Source organism: Parasteatoda tepidariorum, chromosome 5, assembly GCF_982258835.1.
Source record: "Parasteatoda tepidariorum strain Cologne lab strain chromosome 5, Ptep-v5.0, whole genome shotgun sequence".
Classification (NCBI taxonomy): Eukaryota; Metazoa; Arthropoda; class Arachnida; order Araneae; family Theridiidae; genus Parasteatoda; species Parasteatoda tepidariorum.
Window position 1 is genome coordinate 5,333,260 of NC_141759.1, and position 25,936 is coordinate 5,359,195.

General features: G+C 31.8%; 1 protein-coding gene across 10 annotated transcripts in view; it reads left to right on the forward strand.

The window, feature by feature from the left end:
* Positions 1 to 25,936, forward strand: part of LOC107438374 (uncharacterized) — a 140,239-nt gene that overhangs the window by 100,919 nt on the left and 13,384 nt on the right. For 5 of the 10 annotated variants that reach the window (XM_087163198.1, XM_087163202.1, XM_087163203.1 and 2 more), the window contains 12 exons: positions 1,519 to 1,626; positions 1,999 to 2,106; positions 2,484 to 2,591; positions 5,121 to 5,186; positions 13,234 to 13,326; positions 16,007 to 16,114; positions 16,472 to 16,579; positions 16,970 to 17,077; positions 21,176 to 21,283; positions 21,700 to 21,807; positions 23,014 to 23,127; positions 24,971 to 25,090. In XM_087163198.1, the coding sequence (XP_087019324.1) occupies positions 1,519 to 1,626; positions 1,999 to 2,106; positions 2,484 to 2,591; positions 5,121 to 5,186; positions 13,234 to 13,326; positions 16,007 to 16,114; positions 16,472 to 16,579; positions 16,970 to 17,077; positions 21,176 to 21,283; positions 21,700 to 21,807; positions 23,014 to 23,127; positions 24,971 to 25,090 (1,257 nt within the window). The remainder of the gene's footprint in view (positions 1 to 1,518; positions 1,627 to 1,998; positions 2,107 to 2,483; positions 2,592 to 5,120; positions 5,187 to 13,233; positions 13,327 to 16,006; positions 16,115 to 16,471; positions 16,580 to 16,969; positions 17,078 to 21,175; positions 21,284 to 21,699; positions 21,808 to 23,013; positions 23,128 to 24,970; positions 25,091 to 25,936) is intronic. The other 5 variants (XM_087163199.1, XM_087163204.1, XM_087163201.1 and 2 more) reach the window with 5 other exon arrangements.

Consider the following 25,936-nt stretch of genomic DNA (forward strand, 5'->3'; position numbering starts at 1 on the left):
TATTTAGATCATAAAACATAACAATTTTATTTAGATTTATTAACGTTTGCTTTTTAAAATAAAACGATACAAATTCCAACATATAGCTCGCACACAATTAAATAATATAGTAATCATTTAATTGTGTGAGCTATTATTATAGTAATCATAATCATTGGCAAAGTCGGGCGCCATTTTCTTAGTAGCAAATAGGAAGCAAAATTTCTCTAAGGAAAAGGCATAAGAACTTGAAAAAACGAGTCAGTACATTGGTAAATCTTTCAGAAACAGAACGCGCCCAACATTTGAAGAAATTTCTCAATAATTTTTACCTTTGTATTATCAACAAACTTGCAACCGATAACTTCCATTCTGTTCGGTAAAATCCATTTTTTTTTTATCTTCAATACATTACAAATTAAAGTGAAGTCTATATTGCTTACTTCATTCCAATGAACAAATGTAATTTTAGAACATGCAGAACTGTAATAGGTATAGAATAGTATATAGTATTTCTGAATCCATATAATTTGGAAAACAACAATAAAGAATCATCCGAATTACTTGAAATAGTATCATTTATGTTGATTATTAATAAATTTTTATCGTTTTTTTGATAAGTATTTTTTTAAATTTTGAGTGATAACTTTCAACTAGAATTCAGTTTTTCTGTTTTTAAGTTACATATTGAGATCTTGCAATTATAAAATTTTATCGTGTGGTATGTCATCTTAAAGTAATGAAGGGATAATCTGTGTATAGATTATTTGAGAATAAAGTTTTCTAACAAAGAACGTATCACTCAAATATAGGTGTATTCAACTCAAGCTGAGCACAAATTTCATTCTTTTTTGAATTGGGGAAATCACTCATTCATTTTAAGAGAGAACGTATTAAGCAGTATGTATTAAGCAGAATTTACTTTGTTCCGTCTTACATATATATACAGGGTGATTCTAAAAAGATGGGCAAAATTTTAGGATGTGATAGTACACACCCAAGCAAGCAATTTTTATCAAAGAATGCATGGTCGAAAACAAAAGGCAAAGGTGTTGGTGCATTTGGAAAGTTGTTTGATGCAAACGTGAAAGCTTCATTCCTGTTGCGAGTTACTGCGCTGCGTTACTTGTCGCCAAGCTTTCGGCCGCTGCAAGGAAAGTTCGTAATTATTCCTGGTGTGCTTCTGAATGTTCGCCTATCTTTTTTTCGCCGTTATACTGCGTGCATAGCCGCTGCCGGCCACTGTTTTGAACACTTATTGTAATCACATGCCAATAAATTGGCTTTTATAAATTAACTTCATCGTTCTTCGTGTCTTTTTGCCTCATATAAGAACATAAACTTTGACGCTCTCTAGCGGTTTTGCGTTTTGTTTTCGACCATGCATTCTTTGATAAAAATTGTTTGCTTGGGTGTGTACTATTCCTAAAATTTTGCCCATCTTTTTAGGTATATAGTTCCTTGGAATAAGGTTTAATGCTCATTTTTCTCATGCAAAACATTTTGAAAATAATAAATGTTCCAATGTTATCTTTTCAGATCCGTGTGCAGGAATGAATTGTAGAAATGACGGAATGTGCGTTGTCGGTAGAAATGGTGCACAATGTATATGCCGTCCCCCATATGTGGGAAGATGGTGTCAAACAGGTAAATATAGAGTCCCGTTTTAATGAAACTGATGAGGTTTTAAATGAATTAGAGAATTCTCACTGCGCTTTTGGGCTTTAAACATGAAATAAATAAGGAAAAAAAAAACTTGATCGTTCATATATTTCAAATCACCTTTAATAGTTATTATGTTTCGAAAATTTATTTCAATAAGAAACTTCCGACTAAGAAACGTTAAACTGGTCTCAACAAAAGTTTCTATAATTTTTTCCTAAATATCTATCAAGAAGGATTTATTACTTTCCATCCTACATGTGAATATATTGTGGTTCGTTGGAATAATGCTTAATGTTCATTTTTATAATTTAAAACATTTTGAAAATAATAAATGCTCCAATGTTATCTTTTCAGATCCGTGCGCAGGAATGAATTGTAGAAATGACGGAATGTGCGTTGTCGGTAGAAATGGTGCACAATGTATATGCCGTCCCCCATATGTGGGAAGATGGTGTCAAACAGGTAAATATACAATCTCGTTTTAATGAAACTGATGAGGTTTTAACTGAATATGAGAATTCCAACTGCTCTTTTGAGTTTTAAATATGACATAAAGAAAGAACTAAAAAAACCTTAATCGTTTATATATTTCAAACCACCTTTATTAGTTATCATGTAAACAAAATATATCAATAAGAAAATTCTTACAAAATACGTTAAAATGGTATGTACAAAATTTTACCTAATTTTTTCACTCCAAAAAATATCTAGTAAGAAGGATTTACTACTTTCCGCCTTACATGTGAATATATTATGGTTCGTTGGAATAAGGTTTAAAGTTCATTTTTATTATGTAAAACATTTTTAAAATAATAAATGTTCCAATGTTTTCGTTTCAGATCCTTGCGCAGGAATGCCTTGTAGAAATGGCGGTGTGTGCGTTATCGGTAGTAAAGGTCCTCAATGTTTATGCCATTACCCATATGAGGGAAGATGGTGTGAAACAGGTAAATATAGAGTCGCGTTTAAATGAAAGGAATAAGATTTTAACTGAGTTTGAGAATTCCCAATGCTCTTTTGGGTTTTAAATATGAAGTAACAATATATGAAATAGTAAATATTATTTTTTTGTTGCATAAACTGACAGAAGATAGTCAGAAATACCAATTTTTCTTATTTTAAAACTTCGCAGTTTGTAAATTATGAATTTCAGTGTCAAAGATGACACTTTAGCTGCAGCAAATTTTATTTGGTTTTGATCTGATTTGTTTTTTTTGGTTTAGTTTGATGTGAGACAATGCGGAAAAGAATGATCAACATAAAGTAACCGCGTTGTTTCGATTAGTGCTACGTCTCAACGAACTTATTTAACGGAATCAGAAGCGTGGAGAGTTGTTGGTCGGTTAGCAGGCTGCTAAATAAAAGGAAAGTAGCAGGAGCCGTTGGAGTTTCACAAAGTGTGATTTCCAGGATCTGCAACCGTTTTTTCTAGACTTGAAATGTAGACCGAAGATCAGGGCAAAGGCGTAGATGAACAACAACGTCTACTGAAGACCGTTATTTTACACTAAGGGCTCAGAGACTCCCGAAATATGAATGTCACTCTTCTTCAGCAATACCTTTACTCTGCTACTGGCACCACAGTTTCGACACAAATTGTTCGAAACCACTTTTACTCTGTAGATTTGCAGGCTCGCAGACCAATGGTGTCTCTCACGTTAACACCAAAGAACCGTTTCGCCCACAGGGAGTGGGCAAGAGATATGCAAACAGGTGGAGAAATTAATGGCGCAATATTTTTTTCTCTGAGGACTCCCGTTTTTCTGTTCACCCTGTTAATAGGCGTATTTTCATCTGGAGGGAACGGGACACTAGAAACAATCGTGCGTTTACGTACGAAAGCGTAAGATTTGGCAGTGGGGGAGTGATAGTTTGGCCTCCCATTGATGGGCGCACTGATCTCCAAATCATTCGAAATGGAGCTCTGACCGGTCGTCGATATTGGGATGAGATCCTGAGACCTATATTAGTCCCTTACGCTGAAGCAATTGGAGATGGCTTCATTTTCATGGACGACAATTGCAGGACGCATCGTGCTAGCTTGGTGAATGATTGCTTTTTGAAGGAAGGAATCATACGAATGGATTGGATTGCTTGTTTTCCGGACATAAGCTCCATCAAACATGTTGGGGATATTCTAGTCAGACAAATCGCTGGACGCCTGCGATCCCCACAAACTCTCCAAGAACTGGAAAGAGCTCTTTTGGAGGAGTGGGACAGAATGCTCCAGTTTCTAATTGACTCGATGCCTCAAAGGCTTTCGACGATGCCTGTCGACCGGGAAATCCTTCCTCCAACTGAAAACGATTTTCGTTTATGGAAACACCTTTCTTAATTTGTTTTTCTCATATGCACAAATTGTGTTTTTTTTCTTTGTACCCAAATGCTCAATAAAAGCCATTTTTTTGCTGCCAAACGCATGTCATTTCTATCTCATATAGCCAAGTATAATGTAATGTAAGTTACAAAGTAGGTTAGAATGAATCTTTGGTATTTCTTAAATTTGAGTACGATAGAAATTAACGCGATTTTCGCTTAAATTTTGAAGCATTGGGGGAGGTTATACAACACAAGAATTCCAATTTATAACTTCAAAGTAGTCCAAAGTCAAAACGTTTATCTTCGACAGTATGAAATTTCTAACAGTATTTTTAGTGACGATTTATCCTGCTTTTAAGATCCCTCTTATATAGATCCTAATGACTTGGTTTATAACAGTTAGCCATCTTAGCCAATGTGGCAAAGGAATGAGATCCCGATTTGTTAAATATTCTGGGCAATGTCCTAAGGAGAGATATTGTTGAGTGGCAGGAATTTGTTGAGAGAAGACCATATTTTGTACTGAAGATAAACTTTAAAATTTTAGATATTTTTGAAATCATTAACTGGATTTCTTATATGGTGTATCCTCTTTACGAAACGTAAGTGATTATAATATTAAAAGAGTTTATCGATTCTGACACTAACCACATTAGAGAAACACATCCTGTCAAATCCAGTTTGTGGTAAGGTTTGCCAAATTTGTGGTGCAGGCTTCGAATGAATTCTGAGGACATGAAGTTAGTGATGGATATATCCAAGTAACACTAAAATTTAGATCAGTTAGGCCCCAATTTTCCAAAGGCTCAAGCTTTAAATGTGCAGTATGTATAAAAATGAATCTTTGGGTTACAGTAAGGCAAAGAATGCTACTCTAACCAAAATCTTTGTAAATAACTGTAAATATAATGTAAATTCCGTGTAAAATTACACGAACAAAGAGGCAAGCTTGGTCGTCCTGAGTTCAGTGACATGAGTTCAAGGATATACATAACGAAACATTCCTGTTACCAAAAATATGATTGCAGTCTACTTTTTTTAATCGTGATTTTCAAAATCGTAATGGGAAAAAATAATTCTTAGCCACAATTATTCATTATTTTTGAAAAAAAAAAAAAAACGAAAAAGTCTTGAGTTTTTGTTTAAAATTATTTTAGAAGGAGCAGAAGTTGCTGATGACCAAGGTGTCAAAGCAAGAAATCATACTGCTGATTTTGGAGCTGGTATGTTGCTTTCTTAAATAGTTTTTTTGTTTTATTTTCTTAGTTTCATAAAGTATAAGATTTTAATGGCTTTTTTTAATTTTTAAAAACAAGTATTGCTGCCTAGTGTTTATTTAGGCGTAGCCGGCCAGGTGGCTAAGTGGTTAGCGTGACTGACTGCGGGTTTGAATCCAGTTAAGGTCATGCATGTTTCCCTCTCTGTGATTGCTGTGAAATGTGGGCTACCCTATGAATGGGTATATGTGGCAGTGTGGAGTGGGTAATTTTGTTTATTTCGGTGACTTTGTTCACCGGTGCCGACTGGGTAACGCTAAATGAAGAACACTTTCGGCATCTTACTGGGCAAAGAACCTGCTGTTAAAAAAATCCTTTAGACGGATACAGTTATATTTTATTGCAAAAATTTTGTCTAGATTTTTATCATTGGGTTTTGAGTTTATCTCAGTCCAAAAAATATCAATTAATCACCATTGCAAGTTAAGAAAAGACCATATTGCAGTATACGATTTAAGTAATCCTCCAGGACTGCGTATAGTCCCGTTTTATTTCGCTATCAAAATGCTTTCAAAACAATATAAAAGCTTTTAAAAGTTAAATCATGTCAGACAGAAATTTAATTCGTTCTATCTTTTAGGATACATATCATAGAATTATTAAAAAAAAGAGCAGAGTTTCGCAGTCTTACTAGAATCCTAGACTTACAAAGGAAAACTAGGGAAGTGTGACTCGTCAATTTTGAAATAAACTAGTAGGATGTATGCCTTATGAAGAATAATTTTAGGGGGCAACATTCGTTTCGGCCCATAGAGGGTCCTATGAGAGATAAAAAATAATTAAGTATGTAGAAAAATCGGTATTTCATTACTTCAATGCAGACTATTAGTTATTGTAATTATCTCATACTCCAATTAATTTTGTGGTACTTTCACGTACTATATAATGCATATGTATTGTCAAAATTGATTTCGAAAATTTTATATATCTGTAGTTTTTCAGAAAAAAAATAAAAAAAATTGGCATTTTTAAAAAAAAAAATTTGGCATCAAATTTTTAAATTTTTTTTTTCAAAAAATTTTCCAATATTAAAACTAGTAAACAGTAATAAATTTCACTTATATGAGAGTCGAAATATAATACGCATTTTCCCAAACTGATGGAATTTTTTGTGAGTATAGCTTATGCAACATCCAAAAATGTGATTTGCAAAAAAAAATTTTTTTTTTCATATTGTTAGATCTTGCAAAAAAATCTGAAATAATTTATGTGATTGCATAAAATTAAATTGCATTTATAAAAATGTTTTCAAATTTGTTTTGCGGGAAATTTGAACTTAAAAAATGTTTAAAATTTCAATTCGATTTTTTTCATAAAAGATCAATACACAAAATTTGAAGTGATATGTCACTTTAAGTGGAAAATCCGTTGATATCTATATCCTGTGAATTGTTCAATATTTTGTCAAAACATTGCTATCTTTATAATATTATTTTTATATCTGATATCCTAGCTAATTTTTGAAATATTTAACTTTAAAAGTTGGCATTGGCTAGGATATCAGGTATAAAGATAACTGTATGAATAATATTTCAAAAATAGCAACGTTTTGACAAAATATTGAACAATTCACAGGACGATTTTTTTTAATAATATGTTAATTTTTTGGCAAAAAATTTAAATTTTTTTGAAACTTATTTTTTCTTCATTTTTTTACCAGTTGTGCAATAAAAAGAATTAAGAAAAAAAATGTGTCTATTAAAACGACAAATACTTATAAATTTTGTTCATATAGTACGGTTGACCTTTCAAGAAAAAAAGAAAATCATTGAAAACTGAAATATTTTTTTAAGTTCAAATTTCCCGCCAAGCAAATTTGAAAACATTTTTATAAATGCAATTTAATTTTATGCAATCACATAAATCTTTTCAGATTTTTTTGCAAGATCTAAGAATATGAAAAAAAAATTTTTTTTTTTTATAAATCACATTTTTGGATACACATTAAATATGAAAAAATTCCATCAGTTTGGGAAAATGCGTATTATATTTCGACTCTCAAACAAATGAAATTTATTACTGTTTATTAGTTTTAATATTGTAAAATTTTTTGGAAAAATTTTTTTTTAAAAATTTGATGCCAAATTTTTTTTTTAAAAATGCCAAATTTTTTAATCTTTTTTCTGAAAAACTACAGATATATAAAATTTTCGAAATCAATTTTGACAATAAATATGCATTATATAGTACGTGAAAGTACCATAAAATTAATTGGAGTATAAGATAATTACAATAACTAATAGTCTGCATTGAAGTAATGAAATACCGATTTTTCTACATACTTAATTATTTTTTATCTCTCATAGGACCCTCTATGAGCCGAAACGAATGTTGCCCCCTAAAATTATTCCTCATAAGGCATACATCCCACTAGTTTATTTCAAAATTGGCGAGTCACACTTCCCTAGTTTCCCTTGTTAGCGAACATTCTTTCTTGAAAAAGAAAACAACAACTTTCCGACGTTGCAAGAGCATTGCATTTGATTGGGCAACTAAAAAGGGCGCGTCTTATGCTGGCATGCCCTTCACAAATCGATTGCGAGATAATTTATGTATACTTTAGATATTATACTTTAAGACTTTATACATACTTTTACTTTTAAATATATACTTTAGAGAATAAAAATTGCCCAATGTATAATGAATAATTACTGTATAAAATATTTTACAAACGATTAATACCTCCCGTTCACGCTTAATTATATTTAAAATGAATAAAAATTTCTGAAAATCCTCAATTTTTAAAAATATTTTTTAAAAATGAATCACTTTTTTTAATTTTTGGAAATCTTAAAAATTAACACGCTTTCCTCGTTTGATGTGGATAATTTCAATAAATTGATTTCTGACCAATAATGAAATTTTTTACTCTTGCTTGGCGTTTTGGATAAAAAGTCGGAAAACAGAGTTTTAGAATGAAAGAAAAAAAAGAGAACTGTGCAACTCTTCGCTTAGATTGAACAGAATGACTCAAAACTCATCAATACAATGTCTAATTTTTCTGAGAAATGATGGCTGACTGATCTAGACTTCAGTGTAAGGCCGGGATAGCCTGGTTGTTAGGGCGTTATGCCCATGTCCGTGGGTTTGATTCTCGTTGGTCAAAGACTCTCCTTGTAGTAAATGGTGACTGGTGCACGTTAAATCTTTTGAGTCACAAAGTCCAGCATGTTCCTATAACAAATCATACTTCTGGGGGTACCGAATGGGAGATTGATTGTTCTCTGGTTTAGGTCAAAATTACGATCTTTGGATGAGGGAATGGGTCTACCCTATAAACAGGCTGCGACGTGTGTGGAGCTGAAATCGTATTCTTGGCCCATAGATGCCGCTACGTAAAAACAAGAAGCACACCCTCTGCTTTAAATTCGCTTGGTTTCACCCTGCAGACTTGCTGGTTGACAAGTGGCATTAGAGAATTTCGGAGCTCCAAAAAATCGCTAATAAAAGCGTTAAATATCTATTTGTTCTACCCAATTCTTAATAAAAACAGCATGTAACATCCCAAGGCATCCCTGGTGAGTCTTTTCCGGCCTCTGGGAGGCCCCCTTTTCCGTTTTCAAGTTTTAGATTTCCGATGTTCCATTGATTTAGGCTTAGAGTGTCAGATCGCCATTTTAACTTGTCATCCACTGCAAGTGGTAATCATTGCTATCTTTGGCTTAAATTTTCATTAACTTATCAACTCTTTTCAAATTTAAAGCATTTCATTTCAATCCTCCATGCGATTCTCTATTCAAATATATTAACTTTTTATTTTCCAGTGGTCTGGTACTCTAATTATCAGTATCTTTAAATTTTTTGACGCTTCTAGGTATAGGCTATCGCTATGTTAAAATTAATATTTTGTAAACTCTGACTTTGAACACTCAAATTTTTATCTTAGCGTTTTCATTTCTATCTAAATTTTTTATATGTTGTTCCCCCAAATGTTTTCAATTGTCCGCCACCCTGTTTTTAATTTTTCATCCATCCTTTGACTTTATATTAAATTTCAAAGAGACATCACTTTCCCATGTTAATGGTGTTCTATTCCCCATAACAAAATGTAAACAATTTCTATGATCGCAATCACAGTTAAGTGCTTTAAATCACACCATATTCATAATTCTTTAATCAATTAAATTTATAATCGACATTATTCATTTTAATAGCTTTTCCTATTCCATGCTGTTTTTAAGTTAATACCAGAGTCATTGTTTACAAACCTTTATAAGTAGTACTATCATACATTTGTTGTCTTAGTTCATTTTTATTTCTTTTTACATAGATTAGGGCCATTTTATTTATCTTCAAGTGTTTTTTTTTTAATTATGTATCATTATATTATTGTCAATATTGTCTCCGAGTGCTTTATTTTGATTTTTCTTTGCATTTTTACAATGTTTTTTCTCAAATAACGAAGCTCAAGTTAGATTTACATACTCATATATAGCTTAAGGTCATCTAGCAATATTTTGCATCAGCCTACCAGAAGATTTTGGATTCTACCAACCAATGGAATACCCAGGTCAACTCATCAACAGTAGTACTTATTAATACTTCGGTTTGTTTACTCTCACCATTTTTAAGCACTTAGAAATTGCTTGTTAACATAGCGATGGCCTATCCTCTCTTTATTAGTACATTTATTGATATAACTTTTACCGGCCTAGTACCAGTTGTTATCTACTGTTGCATCTTATCTTTTTAGCACTAAATTTGATATATAGTTAACTGTCTTAAATTATCACATATGTTTCTAGTTAAATTTTCATTAGGCAACTTTTAGTACTTGTATGCCATCGCCAGTGTATCCATTAATGACTGATCATTCTGCTTCAACCAATTAAGTTTCCTCACTCTGCCTAGAGCCGCCTTCATTGTTTCCTGCATTCTATCAGGTTTTCAGCACATCTAATACGTATTTATCCTCCCACACCTCTTTTCTCTGGCGGTGATATACCTTATCAATGGAGCATCGGTTCTCAATTAACTTCTACTCTGGGTTTTATCAGGGGCCAGGCTTTGACTCACCATTGCCACTCTTTTTAATTTGTATTTTTACATTAACTAACGTTTTTAAAGAGCTCTATTTACCCTTTCTGCTTACATATTGACTACCTTCTTTCATGGCTAATTCACAAGTTACAGACAATTTTCAAAATCCTGCAAGATCAGCAAGATCCCAACGCAGAGTTACACAAAACTTTCAAAGAGTTGACTATAATATCTCACTCACAGAAACTCCTTCCAGATCAAAAAATTCTCATCGAAAAGATAATAAAACCATACAATGTCCTGATACTAATACATCACCTTCAGTAATCGTTGATCTCACTTCTGTCTATGAACATACTTCTCCGGTAACCAACGACTGCATCATCAGTGATACTCCAACTTCTACCAACAAAAATACCTCCATCATGTCACAGACTAAAACGGATATAGAACGCCTTCTACATATAATAGAGAAAAACATCAACTACAGCAATCATAAGAAAATATTCCTTCCGCAAGAACCACGATCTGCTTGTATCAATGCAATTCAACAAATAAGGAAGATAACTTCGGAACAAGAAACTCATGACTTGATAAATTCTAGAAACTTCCAAACATCTTTGGACAAGAAAATAGACTATATGCGAATAAAACTTGATGACTTTTCATTAAATGTTCACTCCTCAAACCCACTAAATCAAATTGAAGAGAATCTAAAGACCATCAACGCAAGACTCGAAAAATTAGAAAATACCACCTCTATCAATGTTGATGTTCCACGAGTAATAATACCACCAAAACCAATAATAGTAAAACCACAAGAAGACTGCTCCACAACTGATATTGTGGAAAGGCTGATTCAGGAAGAACCTAAACTGCCCGTGAAAAAAGTCTATAGAAGCAGTAAGATGCTAGAACTAAAGTTTCATAACAATCAGCATAAGGAAACGGTACTCTCAACCTTACAAAAGACAGGCATCCAATATCACGACAAAGACGTAAAGTTGTTCTCTCTAATTCTTCTTAACACACCTGTCACATTCACAGAAACTGAGATTATTAACTTGATAAAAATCAATGGCAATTTCAACCCTGCCTATGATATCATCAAACTGACCAAAGAAATCCCACATAAAAGAGATAATTCTAAGAGACACATCATCATAAGAGTCAACAGAAAACTCTCCATCAAGCTTTTGAATCTTAATTATTTCTACGCTGGTCTACAACGTTGTACAATTAAAAAAAGACTGGTTTTATTAAGGTGCAGAAAATGCCAGACAATAGGTCATCACCAAAACACATGTATTGAGTCATACTGTTATTGTGAGAAGTGCGGATACAAAGGTCACAGTATCGAAAATTGCTCAGAAAAAGAAGAATTCTGCATAAACTGTCACTCATCCAACCAAGACTCCAATTTAAATCTGGACTGTAATCACAGAGCCTCCTCACCTTCCTGCCCAACTTACTTGCACGATCTAAAAGAGCTACGTCAATCCAATCAAGTCTATACACATCCCTACTAAAAAGACATATATATATATATATTTGTTTATTAAGATTTCTCTATATCTAGTAATACTTTCATCTCTATTAGTTTTTTTTAACGCTATATTTTTTTTTCTCTTTCTTTCTTATTAATTTATTTTATTCATTTCTTTTTACTAATTTCCCATTTCACATGTATATTTTTTTTTGGTCTTATTTCTTCTTAAATTCCACACTTTAAGTAAAAAAAATATATATACATATCTTTTTTTTAAATATCATGTTATGTAGGCTGGAGTGGAGCTGGATTAGTGGCCAAGTCTTGGGCTATATGGTTAAGGGTTTTTAATAACCTAGGTACATGCCCAAGGCTTGGAGGAAAGAAAAAAAAAAAAAAGTGGCATTAGAGACAAACAGCAAGAAAGACATTGGTGTTGCTTGGATCTGATCATCTCTAGCTTTATGCCCATAGGTTTTATCCAAAGCCTTTATCAATAGTTTGACACAGCTTTCGACAGCACGTAAGATACATTTGGTATTTCTTAAATTTGAGTATGACAGAAATGAACGTGATTTTCGCTGAAAGTTTTGAAGAAATGCGGGAGGATATACAACACAAAAATTCCAATTTTTGATATCAAAGTAACTATCTTCAACAACTTTCTACAGTGCGTCAGTCACCATGAATCGTTGGTATTTTTCAAATTTGAGTTCAACAGAATTAACTTGATTTTCACTTACGTTCTGAATTATTAGAGTAGGGTATACCACTCAAGAATTTTTAATTTAAGACTTCAAAGTAACTTTCTTCAACAACTTTCTATAGCACGAAAGATCTCGATTTTTCAAGTATTCTTGCCATCGTCTTAAGGATAGATATTGCTCTGTGGTAGGAATTTGTCAAGCAAGGACCAAATTTTGTATTGAAGATAAACTTTACAGCTTAATTTAATTTTGAAATAATGAATTGTATTTTTCAAATGGTGTATTCTCTTTACGATACGTAAGTGAATATAACATAAAATGAATTTATGGAATATGACAGTAACCACATTAGAGAAACACTTCCTGTCAATCCCAGGCAGTGGTAACATTTGTGGAATAAATTCTGAAGACATGAAGCTAGTGATGGATGTATTAAAGTAACATTTAAATTTAGATCAGTGTTATGTTTCAATTTTACAAAAATCAAACTTTAAATGTGCAGTAGTTACAAAAAATGTATCGTATTATTACAGTAAGCCAGAGAACGCTACTCTAATCAAACTCTTTGTAAATAATCTTAAATATAATGTAAATTCCATGTAAAATTGCATTAACAAAGAGATGAGCTCGGCCAGTCTGAGTTCAGTAATCTGAATTCAGGGATATTCCTACCTAAACTTTTCTGTTACTAAAAATACGATTGCGTTTACTTTTTATTCATCGTGATATTCGAAATTATAAGAGAGAAAAAGATTTCTCAGCTATAATTATATTTCGAAAAAAAAAAGTCTTGAGTTTTTGATTGAAATAATTTTAGGAGTAACAGCAGGTGCTGGTGGATATAGTCCAGATGTCGAAGCAGGAAATTTTAGTGTTGATTCTTTAGCTGGAAATCATAGTGCTAATTCTGGTATGTAACTTTTTTTAAATAGTTTTTTTGTTGTTATTTTCTTAGTTTTATTAAGTATAAGTTTTTAAATGCTCTTTTTTTATTTTTTGCAAAAACAAGCATTGCTGGCTTTTGTTCATTTAGACTAATCCGGAGAGGTCGCCCAGTGGTTAATGTGCCTGACTACGAAGCCAATGGCTGCGGGTTCGAATCCCGCCCAGGGCATGCATGTTTCCCTCTATGTGCTGTCCTCTGTTATGTGTGAATGTGGTTCCCCATAAGAACGAGTATTTGTGGTAGTATGGCGTGGATAATGTTGTCTACCTCCGTTACTTTGTTTACCGGTGACCACTATGTAACGCTAAATGATAATCCGGCATATATAACATTTCCGGCATATTCCTAGGCGAAGAACGATAAGTTCAGTTCCTGCCGTTAAAAAAAAATTATTCAGACGGATAGTTATATTTTATAGCTGAAATGTAGTTCAGATTTTTATTATTGAGGTTTTGAGTTTATCTCTGTTCAAAAAAATATCAATTATACTCCGTTGCTAGTTAAGAAAATACGATTGCGGTATACAATTTAGGCTATCATCCGTGACTATATGCTTTCAGAACAATGTAAAATCGTTTAAAAGTTAAACATGACAGGCAAAAATTTAATTCGTGCTATCTTTTACGATACGATATCTGTTACGATTATTAAAAAAAAATGTATAGTTTCAAAGTCTTACTGGAATCATATACTTGGTAAATATTCGTTCTTGAAAAAGAAGCAGCTGTACGACGTTTCAGGAGCATTGGATTTGATTGGACCATGTAAAATGGTGCGTCTAATACTGACTTGCTCTTAACAAATGAAATGCGAAATAAGTTTTAGTTTTCTTTAGCTGTTGAAGAAAATCGTCTGCTGGAAACAATATTTATCATTCTTTCATTAGTTTCTTTAAATGCGAACGGAAACTCCTATATTAGTTACGAGTTTTAAATATAATATTTATTAATTCTTATTACTTGTTAATTGATTATTGTTATTAATAAATCTTATTATTATTAATAAGAAAGCTATCAAGCAGGAGGCTGGGCAACGTCATGTTAAGAGTTGGCGATATTGATAGTTTGCGTAGGGAGCTTGGCATCTTTTTTGGCGTGCACTTAGATGCAAACATTCTCTTTTCATAAGGATAATAGTTTTTTCTTAACTTGCAACAGAGTATAGAGTAATAATATTCTGTTTACTTCGCACTGGAGATGTTCAGTGGGATAGTAGTGACTGTCTGAGGTCATTCTGAGGATGATTTGGAGACACAAATTTTAAATCTTTGCAGAGGAGAAGGTTTCTACGCTTTGATAGCCCGAAGACCTTCACGTGAAGTCGAACATTTTACGTAATACCGATTTAAAATGAGCGAATACCACTCTTCCTTGGTCCCTTCGCAGACTGATCAATGTGTTCATCTACCTCTCGGTTCCTGATTTCTATGATTTTTCTGAGAACCGTACCTGACGATGGGATGATTTCAATTTAAGATAAGGACTATTTATTTCTTTAATTTCTCTCAACGCAATGCGACTTTTCATAAAAATTTGATATGATGTGCACGCAACATCATGTAAAAAAATATAAATGTCGTAGCCAATATACTTAAAAGTAATAGAAAAATGATTTTTAATATAAAGCAAATAAAACATTTAATTTTTGTTTTTTATTTTAGGAAGTAAGCACATTATATGTGCACAAAATGACTGATTTTAGAGTGAATTCATGAAACTGCATATTTTCAACATCAAACTAGTCTAAACATTAGTTTAAAATGTAATTATGTAATTTGTACTAAAGAGTGGTGAAATAAAGACATCAAATCACAAATAAACTATTACCTGCCCATAAATAAACTGTTACAGAAATAGTTTCGCTAGCTATCAGTTTTATCTTTTTTAACCTTATCGTAGCCATCTACATACATATCTCTACATATGTATATGTTTGACAAGCAGAGCTTGAAGCGGTAAACGTCGAATAATTCTGAAAATATAATCTTTAACGAAACAAACAATTTTTATTTTTTACTTAAATAAAGGGTTTGGTATTCAATTCATTCAATTCAATTCAATATATATAAATATATTCAATTAAAAAACATATTTTCAAATTGTCCAAAAGACAAATTTTTCCCTATAAACTAACATGATTTTTAAGAAGCCATTTAACTGGTTTTACATTAATATCAGCGGTTGGAAAAAATATGGATAAATTCAGTGTTTCCGTTTGCCTTGTCATTGTCTCCTTTTTACATGCCAAAGCATGATTGTGGCATGATTTCGAAGTTAATGGTATTTAAAGGTGGGAATAATTTAATAACTTCCTTTTCTGATTTTGATCGATTCGAATTATGTACCGGTGAAAAAAAGGACATAATTTCTTAGAGATAATCCTTTTTGTCTCGACGTTCTTTAAATATTTACCTATTGAACATTGAGAAAAAAAAAGAGTTTAAGCTAAAAAATGACTAATATAAAAAAGAGTTTACCCATTTTTGTTTCTTCAAAAAAATTATTTTGAGAAAGATTGAATTCTTTTGAGATTTTTTACTTCTTACACGTAAATATATTATTTATTCTTGGAATAGGGTTTAGTATCCATTGTTGTTATGTAAAACATTTTGAAAATAATGAATGCCACAATGTAATCTTTTCAGATCCGTGCGCAAACCTGCCTTGTAGAAATGGAGGAATATGCGTTGCCGGTAGATATGGTGCTCAATGTGTATGCCGTGCCCCATATGTGGGAACATATTGTGAAACAGGTAAATACACAGTCTTGTTTTAACGAAACTGATAAGGGTTTAACTGAATATGAGAATTCTCACTGCTCTTTGAAGTTTTAAATATGAAATAACAAAAGAAAAAAAAATACTTTCATCGTTTATATAGTTCGAACCACCTTTATGAGCAATTCTGCATAGAAAACATATCAATCCGAAACTTCCGACTGAAAAACGTTAAAAAGGTATCTACAAATTCGTTTTTCTTTCAAAATATATGAACTGAGAAATATTTACTTCTTTCCGTTTTACACGTGAATATATTATGGTGCCTAGGAATAGGGTTTAATATCCATTATGTAAAACATTCAGAAAGTAATCAAAATGTTTTCTTTCTAGATCCGTGTGCACCACTGCCTTGTAGAAATGAAGGAATGTGCGTTGTCGGTAGAAATGGTGCCGAATGTGTATGCCGTCCGCCATATGTGGGAAGATATTGTGAAACAGGTAAATATGCAGTCTCGTTTTATTAAAACCGATAAGGTTTTTTACTGATTATGAGAATTCTCACAACTTTTTCGGGTTTTAAATAAAAAAGAAAAAAAGAAAAAGTACTTAACTTGTTCGTTTATATAGTTCAAACCACCTTTATGAGTTATTCAGTAAAGAAGATATATCAATAAGAAACTTCTAACTAAAAAACGTTAAAATTGTATGTTCAAAATTTTACCAATTTTTTCTTTCTTTCCAAAAATATGTATTAAGCATGATCCGTCTTGTCTTTCCGTCTTGTCTTACATGTGAATGCATAATGGTTTCTTCGAATACTTATTAATGTTCATTTTTATTATGTAAAACTTTTTGAAAATAATAAATGTTCCAATGTTTTCTTTTCAGATCCGTGCGCACCACTGCCCTGCAGAAATGACGGAATGTGCGTTGTCGGTAGAAATGGTGCCCAATGTGTATGCCGTCCGCCATATACGGGAAGATATTGTCAAACAGGTAATAAATATACAGTCTCCTTTCAACAAAACTGATCAAATGTTAATTGAATATGAGACTTCCGACTGCCTTTTAGGGTTTTAAATATGAAATAAAGAGAAATTACCATAGATTGTTTACATCTTTCATACTGCCTTTATTAGTTATTATGTAAAGAAAATATATAAATAAGAAACTTCTTACTAAAAAACTTTAAAATGGTGTCTGGATCATTTTAAAAACCAAGCACACTTTTAGAGTCCGGCACTTTCTCTTATTATATTTCTTACAATTTTGTACCCAAGCAAAATTTAAGCATTAAATAATAAATTTCAGATTTTTTTTAAATATTTAATATGATTCTGAAACTTTCAATTACGTTTCTCCTTTACTGTTGCAATTAGGTTATAAAAAATTGTTTCCTGAAAAATGCTATGCCCCAGCAACTTATTTAGCTTTTTTCATTACATTTCTTTTACATAATATTATTTTTAATTCATAATTCAGGGTCCTTACTGTCTTACTGTGTTCCTAAATATCATTCCTTTCTGTTTTTTTGTATTAGTTTTCTGTATTTTTATGTCTTTTAAAGAAAACTTATATGTGTCCCAGAAATGTGTCACCTCTACTTTATTTTTAAAATTCATGCTAGAAATACATATTAAAAAGTTGACAACAGTAGACACTCATGCACTTCTATGTTTTTAGTGTTCTTCTAAGGCAGCCATTTTTTCAGGAAATGAAATTTGAAGAATAAATTGGATGATTAATGATTTTTTTGAGTACGGTTTATTTTTTGTATGTTTCCTATGTTACCTTACATTTTTACTATAAATAATAACAATAATTGTAGTTTATTTTATTTTTAAATTATAAATAATACTTAAAAAAAAATTCCACGTAGCTTTGTAATGTTTCTGTTCAAACATTAATTTCTGAGAGAATTTAAATTTCAGTTTGTCCCTGTGTTACCATGTTTTTGGAAACACATGACATCACAAAGTAACGCAGGAGACTTGAATGAATTTTCTGTACTATTAAGTTGCCAAGACTTGGGTAAATAAATTTTGTGCAAAATTATAATTTACACCTACAAAGACACATAAAGAACTAATTTTTTATTAACTTGAAACAGAATTTTTTAAACTAATAATTGGTAGTGTTACTTTAAAGGACCATTAAATTTTTATTTTGCGATCCTTCCATAAATAATTTTATTCCTATAATACAGAGGTTATTCTTATTTTTGTGTTCTTTTTTTCGATAATGTCATTAATAGCTGCTGAGAAACAACTCCGTTATAGAGAAAGGAGAAAACTTGATAAAAATAAAGTAGAATGTAACAAATAGGCTCGTGACAGATAGCATAATACAAGTGACGTGTCTGCAAGAAAACATAGATTAGCAAGAAAAAAGTGGTGTAATATTAGAACAAGGAAAGTGTAAAAAAAAAAAAACCGGTTTTCCATTTTTAACTTCAAATATAATAAAAGAGTCAACTGGCAGTTTAAGGAAGAAATGAGGCAAGATAGTGCAAAACTTCATGAGGAGAAAATAAAACTTAAAATGGAAAATAAAAGAAATTACACAAAGGATAGAAAAATGAAGAAAAATGGTGTATCGAGCAAAGTTTACGAATAGATACGAGGATTGTAATTTAACTCCACGCTTTGAAACTAAGTAATTTATGAGAAAACATTTTCCTGGTTACACCTGAAATAAAAAGGGTTCTACACAACTTTTTAAATACAATGCTATAACACATTGCGCATCATCACAGTACAAAAATTTATGAGAAAGAAATAAGAAAAAAATCTTAAAGAATATCGTGATAAAAAAGGGTGATAAAAGAGTACAGAGTTGAGAAAAAAGCTTCTCAATAAAAATAGTATTCAAGAATTTTATATAAGAAATGACATCACACAATGGAGCAACTGCAGGAAAGAAGGAAACTGCAACAAAGTATTCAGAAAAGAAAAGTTTCCTATTAGATGCGACGAAACACTTACATAAAAAGTTCCTTGAAAATGGTGGAAAGTGCTCTTATGCTTCTTATGCTACAAACCGTCCCTTTTATGTTTTGCCACCTTCAGTTGACACACAATATACATGTTTATGCAAATTGGAAAGTAATGTAAAATTTAAAATAACTGCTTTTAAAAAGTTGGAAATAATTCCAACCAATAACATTAATCATCTAATTGAAGCAACAGTATGCAGCCCTGATTAAAAAATATTGCATGCGTAAAGAATGTTCATCTTGTTACAGAAACAATGTTCTTTTTAATGCAATAAACAGAGATGCAAAAGCCAAATAGAATTATAAAAATGCTCTTTATGAAAAAGAGGGAAAGAAACTAAGTGTAAAGAAGGTTTCAAAAATGATTGACTTCTCCATTTTCAACACTAGGTGGAATTTAACCTCTTCATAAAAGATATATTAAATATTCAGAAACAATATGAAGTTTAAAAATCTCCAACCTAATGAAGCTGTTAGACATGTAGATTTCAGCGAGAACTACAACCTCGAATTATTTGAAGAATTCAAGCACATCATTATGGTGCTTCAGAAAATTTAATAACTTTAAACATTGGGCTTTGTGAAATTGAAAAAAAAATCTGTATCATTTAGCACTGTTTCTGCAAGCTATAAACATAACCCCAGTGCCATATGGGATCTTTTAACGGCCATTTTGAAAATGGTTAAGGAAACTGATCCTGAGATAGACATTCTTTAATTTTTTCTGATGGTTGTTCCACTCAATATAGACAGAAAAATAATAATTATTTATTTAGTCAAAGGCTTTTTCAATATGGTTTCATGCGAGGCACGTGGTCTTTTTTATTAATCCCAGCATGGAAAAGGGGCAGCGGATAGAATTGGTGGAACTTTAAAGCGAATAGCAGATCAAATTGTGGCATGTGGTACATACATAACAGATGTGCACCAGTTTATACATCGTGTGCGTAAATCCACTAAAATAAAACCATTCTGCATCACTGAAGAAGCGACTTCTAAATTCCTATGGTGAAAGGGACAACATCAGCTAACTGTAGAATAAGATAGTGGATATCTCTGTTTTAGATCAGTTGCTTTTGAGGAGTACAAAGTAGAAGGGAGTTTTGTCATTGCTTATAACAACTGCCAATCCAGAAATAAAACAAGATAAGAAAACTTTTAGCTCAGGAACAGATTCAATTCACTTACATTCAGTTTGATTATGTAAATAGGTATTCTACAAAATCCAAATTTAAAAATGAAAGGAAGTTGAATTTTCTAACAATTTGATGGCTCCGTTGATGTTTATGAAAAATAAAATACGTCGTAATACGTTTCAAATTGTTTAACTCTTGGCGTTAAATACGTATGTCCACTTTGTTACTTTAGTGTCCCCTGTGTTACCCTATGTCCCCTGTGTAACTGACATTTATTTTTTACCTCAAAAAAGACAAAAACACTTTAATTAAAAGTATAATAAGAAATATTTAATGCATGATAGATATCATTATGAATTCTATAAATTTCTCTTATCAACGTATTTTTTAATGAAATTATGTAAACTTTTAAGTTGTAAAAATATTAAAATACTAACAAAGAGGACATAATTTGCTTATTTAATGACAATTATACATGCATAAGTAAAAAAAAACTTTATCTGTAGAAAAGAACTTTCACATCCAAGTGTTACCTTACAAAATTGTTTATTTATTTCTCGAATTAAAAATGGGATGATAATTTAAATTTTGGTAACACAGGAGACATTTTTCAGTCTATGCGTCGAAGTTTTAAAGTGTATCTAGTGATTAATAATTATTCAAAAGTTCGCTGTCAAAGCTTGATTTTAATTTTTGAATAAGTGATTAACCTCCTCAGAAGAATTTTGATTACAATTTTTTTTCTATTTCATATTTATCAAAAGTGATCTGTATTTTTTGAATGACCCATCTGCAAAAGTTTACCTCATTTTTTTTCTCTTCAAAAAATATGTATATAGCAAGGATTACTTCTTTCTGCCTTACATGTGAATATATTATGGTTCCTTTGAATAATATTTAATGTTTATTTTTATTACGTAAAACATTTTGCAAATAATAAGAGTTCCAATGTTTTCGTTTCAGATCCGTGCGCACATCTGCCTTGTAGAAATGAAGGAATGTGCGTTGTTGGTAGACATGGTGCCCAATGTGTATGCCGCCCTTCATATACGGGAAGATATTGTGAAACAGGTAAATATGCAGTCTCGTTTTAATGAAACTGATGAGGTTTTAACTGAATATGAGAATTCACTCTGCTTTTTTGAGCTTTAAATTTGACATAAAGAAAGAAAAAGAAATTTAAATTGATTGTTTATATATTTCAAGCCATCTTTATGAGTTATTCTGCAAAGAAAATATATCAACAAAAAAACACGTTAAAATGTTATCTACGCAATTTTACCTAATTTTTTTTCTTTCAAAAAATATACATTAAGCAGGATTTACTTCTTTCCGTCTTATATGTGAATATATTATGGTCCCTTGGAATGACGCTTAATATTTATTTATACTATGTAAAGCATGGTTCCTTGGAATAGGGTTTAATGTCCATTGTTATTGTGTAAAACATTCTGAAAATAATAAATGTTCCAATGTTATCTTTTCAGATCCCTGCGCAGGACTGCCTTGTAGAAATGGCGGAATGTGCGTTGTCGGTAGAAATGGTGCCCAATGTGTATGCCCTTCCCCATATGCGGGAACATATTGTGAAAGAGGTAAATATACAGTCTCGTTTTAATGAAATTGATGAGGTTTTAACTGAATATGCAAATTCCCTCTGTTCTTTTGGGTTTTAATTATGAAATAACGGAAAAAAATTACCTTTCGTTTATATACACAGCTTAAAACAATTAAAGGATATTGTATGTCTTGCATAAAATAACGGTACAAATTTTTTTTAAATATAAAATGGAAGAAGAGAGTCCCAAATGCAACTTTTTCTTATTTTTAAACTTCGTAGTATGCAAATTGTGAGTTTGATGTCGAAAGCGACATTTTGGTGGCAGTGAAATTGATTTGGCTTTCAGCTTAATGTGAGACAAAGAGGAAAAGAATGCTTGACATTCAGTCGTAAGTGCGTTGTTTCGATGAGGGCGATGTCCCAATGAAGTCATTTAACCTAATTAAAAGCTTGGAGAATTGCTGCCTAGTTAAAGAGTTTCCGAACTCAAGCAAAGTAGCAGAAGTCGTTGTAGTTTCAGAAAGTGATTTCTGAGATCTGGAACTGTTTTTCTATATTTTGCAAATATTTGACTATTTTGCTTCCTTTTTAAAAGGTATAGCATGACATAAGTACTATGAAGTGGTAAATGATATAAGCCTACGAATTATTTAGAAATAGTGGTTGATAAAAATCTATTAAATTGAATTTATTAAACCAAGAATCACAATTGATAAACTACCACTTTAAAATATATTAATTCTGTCCGGAGCAAGTTAACATCTCTGTTTATATAAATAAAACTATTTTTGTGTGTTCTATATTGCATTAATTTCTTCAAACCATTTTAGTAATGATAATAATATAAACAAACAAAAAATTTTCTCGAATTATGTGTTTCTAATAATCTTGGCTTCGCCGGTCACTGCTGTTCGGAGCAAGTTGGCATCTCTGAGAAACTTCCAACAAAAAACGCTAAGATGGTACCCAAAGAAGTTTACCTCATTTTTTTTCTTACAAGAAATATACATTAAGCAAGATTTTCTTCCTTCCGTCATATATATGAATAAATTCCGACTAAAAAACGTTAAAATGGTATCTACAAATTTTTTTTTCTTTCAAAATATATGTACTGAGAAAGATTTACTTCTTTCCTTCTTACATGTGATTATATTATGGTGCCGAGGAAAAACGTTCAGTGGTCATTTTTATTATGTAAAACATTCTGAAAATAATAAATGTTCCAATGTTATCTTTTCAGATCCGTGCGCAGGACTGCCTTGTAGAAATGGCGGAATGTGCGTTGTTGGTAGAAACGGTGGTATATGTGTATGCCGTGCCCCATATGAAGGAACGTATTGTGAAAATAGTAAAGGTAAGCAGTCTCGTTCTGATGTAACTGATAAGGTATGAACTGCATATGAGAATTCCCTCAGCTCCTTTGGGCTTTGAATATGAAATAACAAAAGAAAAAATATTACCTTGGTTGTTTATATATTTCAAACCACTTTTATGAGTTATTCAGTAAAGAAAATATATCAATAAAAAACTTCCCACTAAAATGATATCCAGAAAAGTTTACCTAATTTTTTCCTGCTCAATATATGTATTAAGCAAAATTTTCTTTAACCTGCAAATTTCAAATCTTTAGAAATTGGAAATTCTAAATTGGAAATTCTAAATTGGAAATTGTAAACAATTTCACTTGTCTTGGTTCAAATGTTAATACCTTAAACGATTATATAAGAACAGAAGTAAGAGAAAAATAAAGATTATATTAGTTAATCGCGATGCCTTCACGGATTAAGAATATTTTTTAAGTCAAAATTAATTAAAAAATGAACAAAAATAATGCTGTATAAGACAATCATTAGACCTGTCTTAATTTAAGGATCCGAAACCTGGTCTTTAAACAAATCACAAGCAGACCTGCTTGCTGATTTTGAGAGAAAAGTATAGTGAAATATTTTTGGTGCTGAAAATATGGATGGCTTATAAAGACAACAACTCAATTTTGAACTACAGTGCACTCTCGATTATCCGTGCGCGGATTATCCGGTTTGCGGATTATCCGTGCTCATTCCGGAGTCACACAAAAAATATAAAGAGAAACATTTTCAAGATTAAAAAAATTTGATTCATGAAGTTATAACACTACCAAATTTTTGGAAGCAATGTTCGTTATTGGATTGAAGTATATGGAATACCAACAGCATGGTCAAAGGTAAAATTGTCTACGTTATCACGATCGTGGAGAAAGATCATACCGCTTGATGAACAATCCTCTTCAGATGTTCAAGAAAAATTTGATAACAGTATTCTCGAACAAGCTAAGGTTTCGAAATTCTTGATGAAGAAAATTTAGAAGATTGGTTTCAAAGTGATGCATGTGAGCCTGGCTTCCAGTATTTGACTGATGAAGACATTGTTATGTTGTTAAATCAAATAGTGATGATAGTAACTGATGCAGAAGATGTAGTAAATGAATGAAATACAATTTCTCATTCTGCTGCTCTGTGGAAACTTTATTAGATTATATGGGAGGATTTGATTACGGTGACATTACTGCGGTTTGTAAAATATGTGTATCTATATATGGCAAAGACGCATTACACATTTTTTAATAAGGAAAATTCCTAGTTTGATGTTATGCATGCAAATGTCAGTAATTTTTATATTTTTTGTACTGATATTGAATTTTTCTTTAATGAAAGGAGTTTTCGGATTATCCGTGTTTTTCGATTGTCCGTGCGACCTGTCCCGGTGATTAACCCGGATAATCGAGAGTGCACTGTATATAGGCTGTTCTAGGAAGCTGATATCAACAAATACATCAAAATAAGTTGCTTAAAGCTTGCGGGGCATATTTGTAGAGTGAACCTTTCTTCCTTGACATTTAAGATCTTCAATTGCAAATCAATGGGAGCTAGAGTTAAAGGCTGGCCTTTGTTTGACTGTTGGCTTGCTGTGTGGTTGACTTGGTTTAGTCAAATGGTTTGAGTGTGTGGAAGAGGATTTCAAAATGCTAATAATTAGCACTGGAGAACGGAGGAATGTTCTGGGGAAGACTCTAAACCACAAAGGGCTGGCATGTCATTCGACGAAAAAGATTTACTTCTCTCGATCTTACATATTATGGTTCCTTGGAATAGAGTTTAATGTCCGTTGCTATAATGTTAATCATTGTGAAATTAATGAACGTACAATTTTTTTCCCAGATACAAATGCAGATCAATGTAGAAATATTAATTGCAGAAATGGTGGAATGTGCATAAACAGTAAGAGTGGCGCTCAATGTCTATGCCGTTTTCCTTATGAGGGAAAATTTTGCGAAACAGGTAAATATATGAACCTCTTATTATCTAAGCATGTAAGATTTAAACTGAATGTAAAAGTTACCACCTGCTCTCTGTGGGTTTGGAAATGTAGTTAAGAAAAAAATTATCTCAATATTTCTAATGATTTCTTTTTGTTAAATTGTTAAGAAAATACATTAATAAGATAACTCTGACCCCCCCCCAAAAAAAAAAAACGTTAAAGTAACGTTTTTTAAAAGAAAAATTCAGTGGTCGTAGCGTATTTTAAGTGGTTAAAAAGGGATTGTCAATTTTCCTTATAACACCAAACGAAGACTGCGACAAATGGTTCTTCTTTAAAATCTACTATTTTAATATTATAAACAGATATTTTATCATTATAAACGGAAATTCACATTCTGGTCACTTTCGAATGGCGATGGAACTGGTTAGAAGAAATCGGATCGAAGAAGCAAGTTTCAGTTGCATAAAGGTGTAACTACTCCTATCGCTTCGAAACTTGAATTTTCCAGAATTATCATTCTGTCGCTAAAATGGTCCTCAAGTATCACCAAGTCGGCAAAACTGTCGCCAAACCGAGTTTTCCGTAGAAAATGCATTCAGCGTTATTTTCTTTCTAAATTACGTTAGAATTACGCGAATTTTTTTGAAAATTGTGTAATAAAACTGTCTATTAAGAATCTACTTGAAATATTTAGCCTAATAAAAAATATTTACAAAATTATACTCCTTTTTACAAATTCGTAACATTGCTCTCCCCTCAAGTGGTGCACGTCCCGGGCAGAACAATCCCCGACAGCACTAAACTACATTATAAGACTTGGCACTACAAAAGTTTAACTATGATAGTAACTTAAATTAACACAA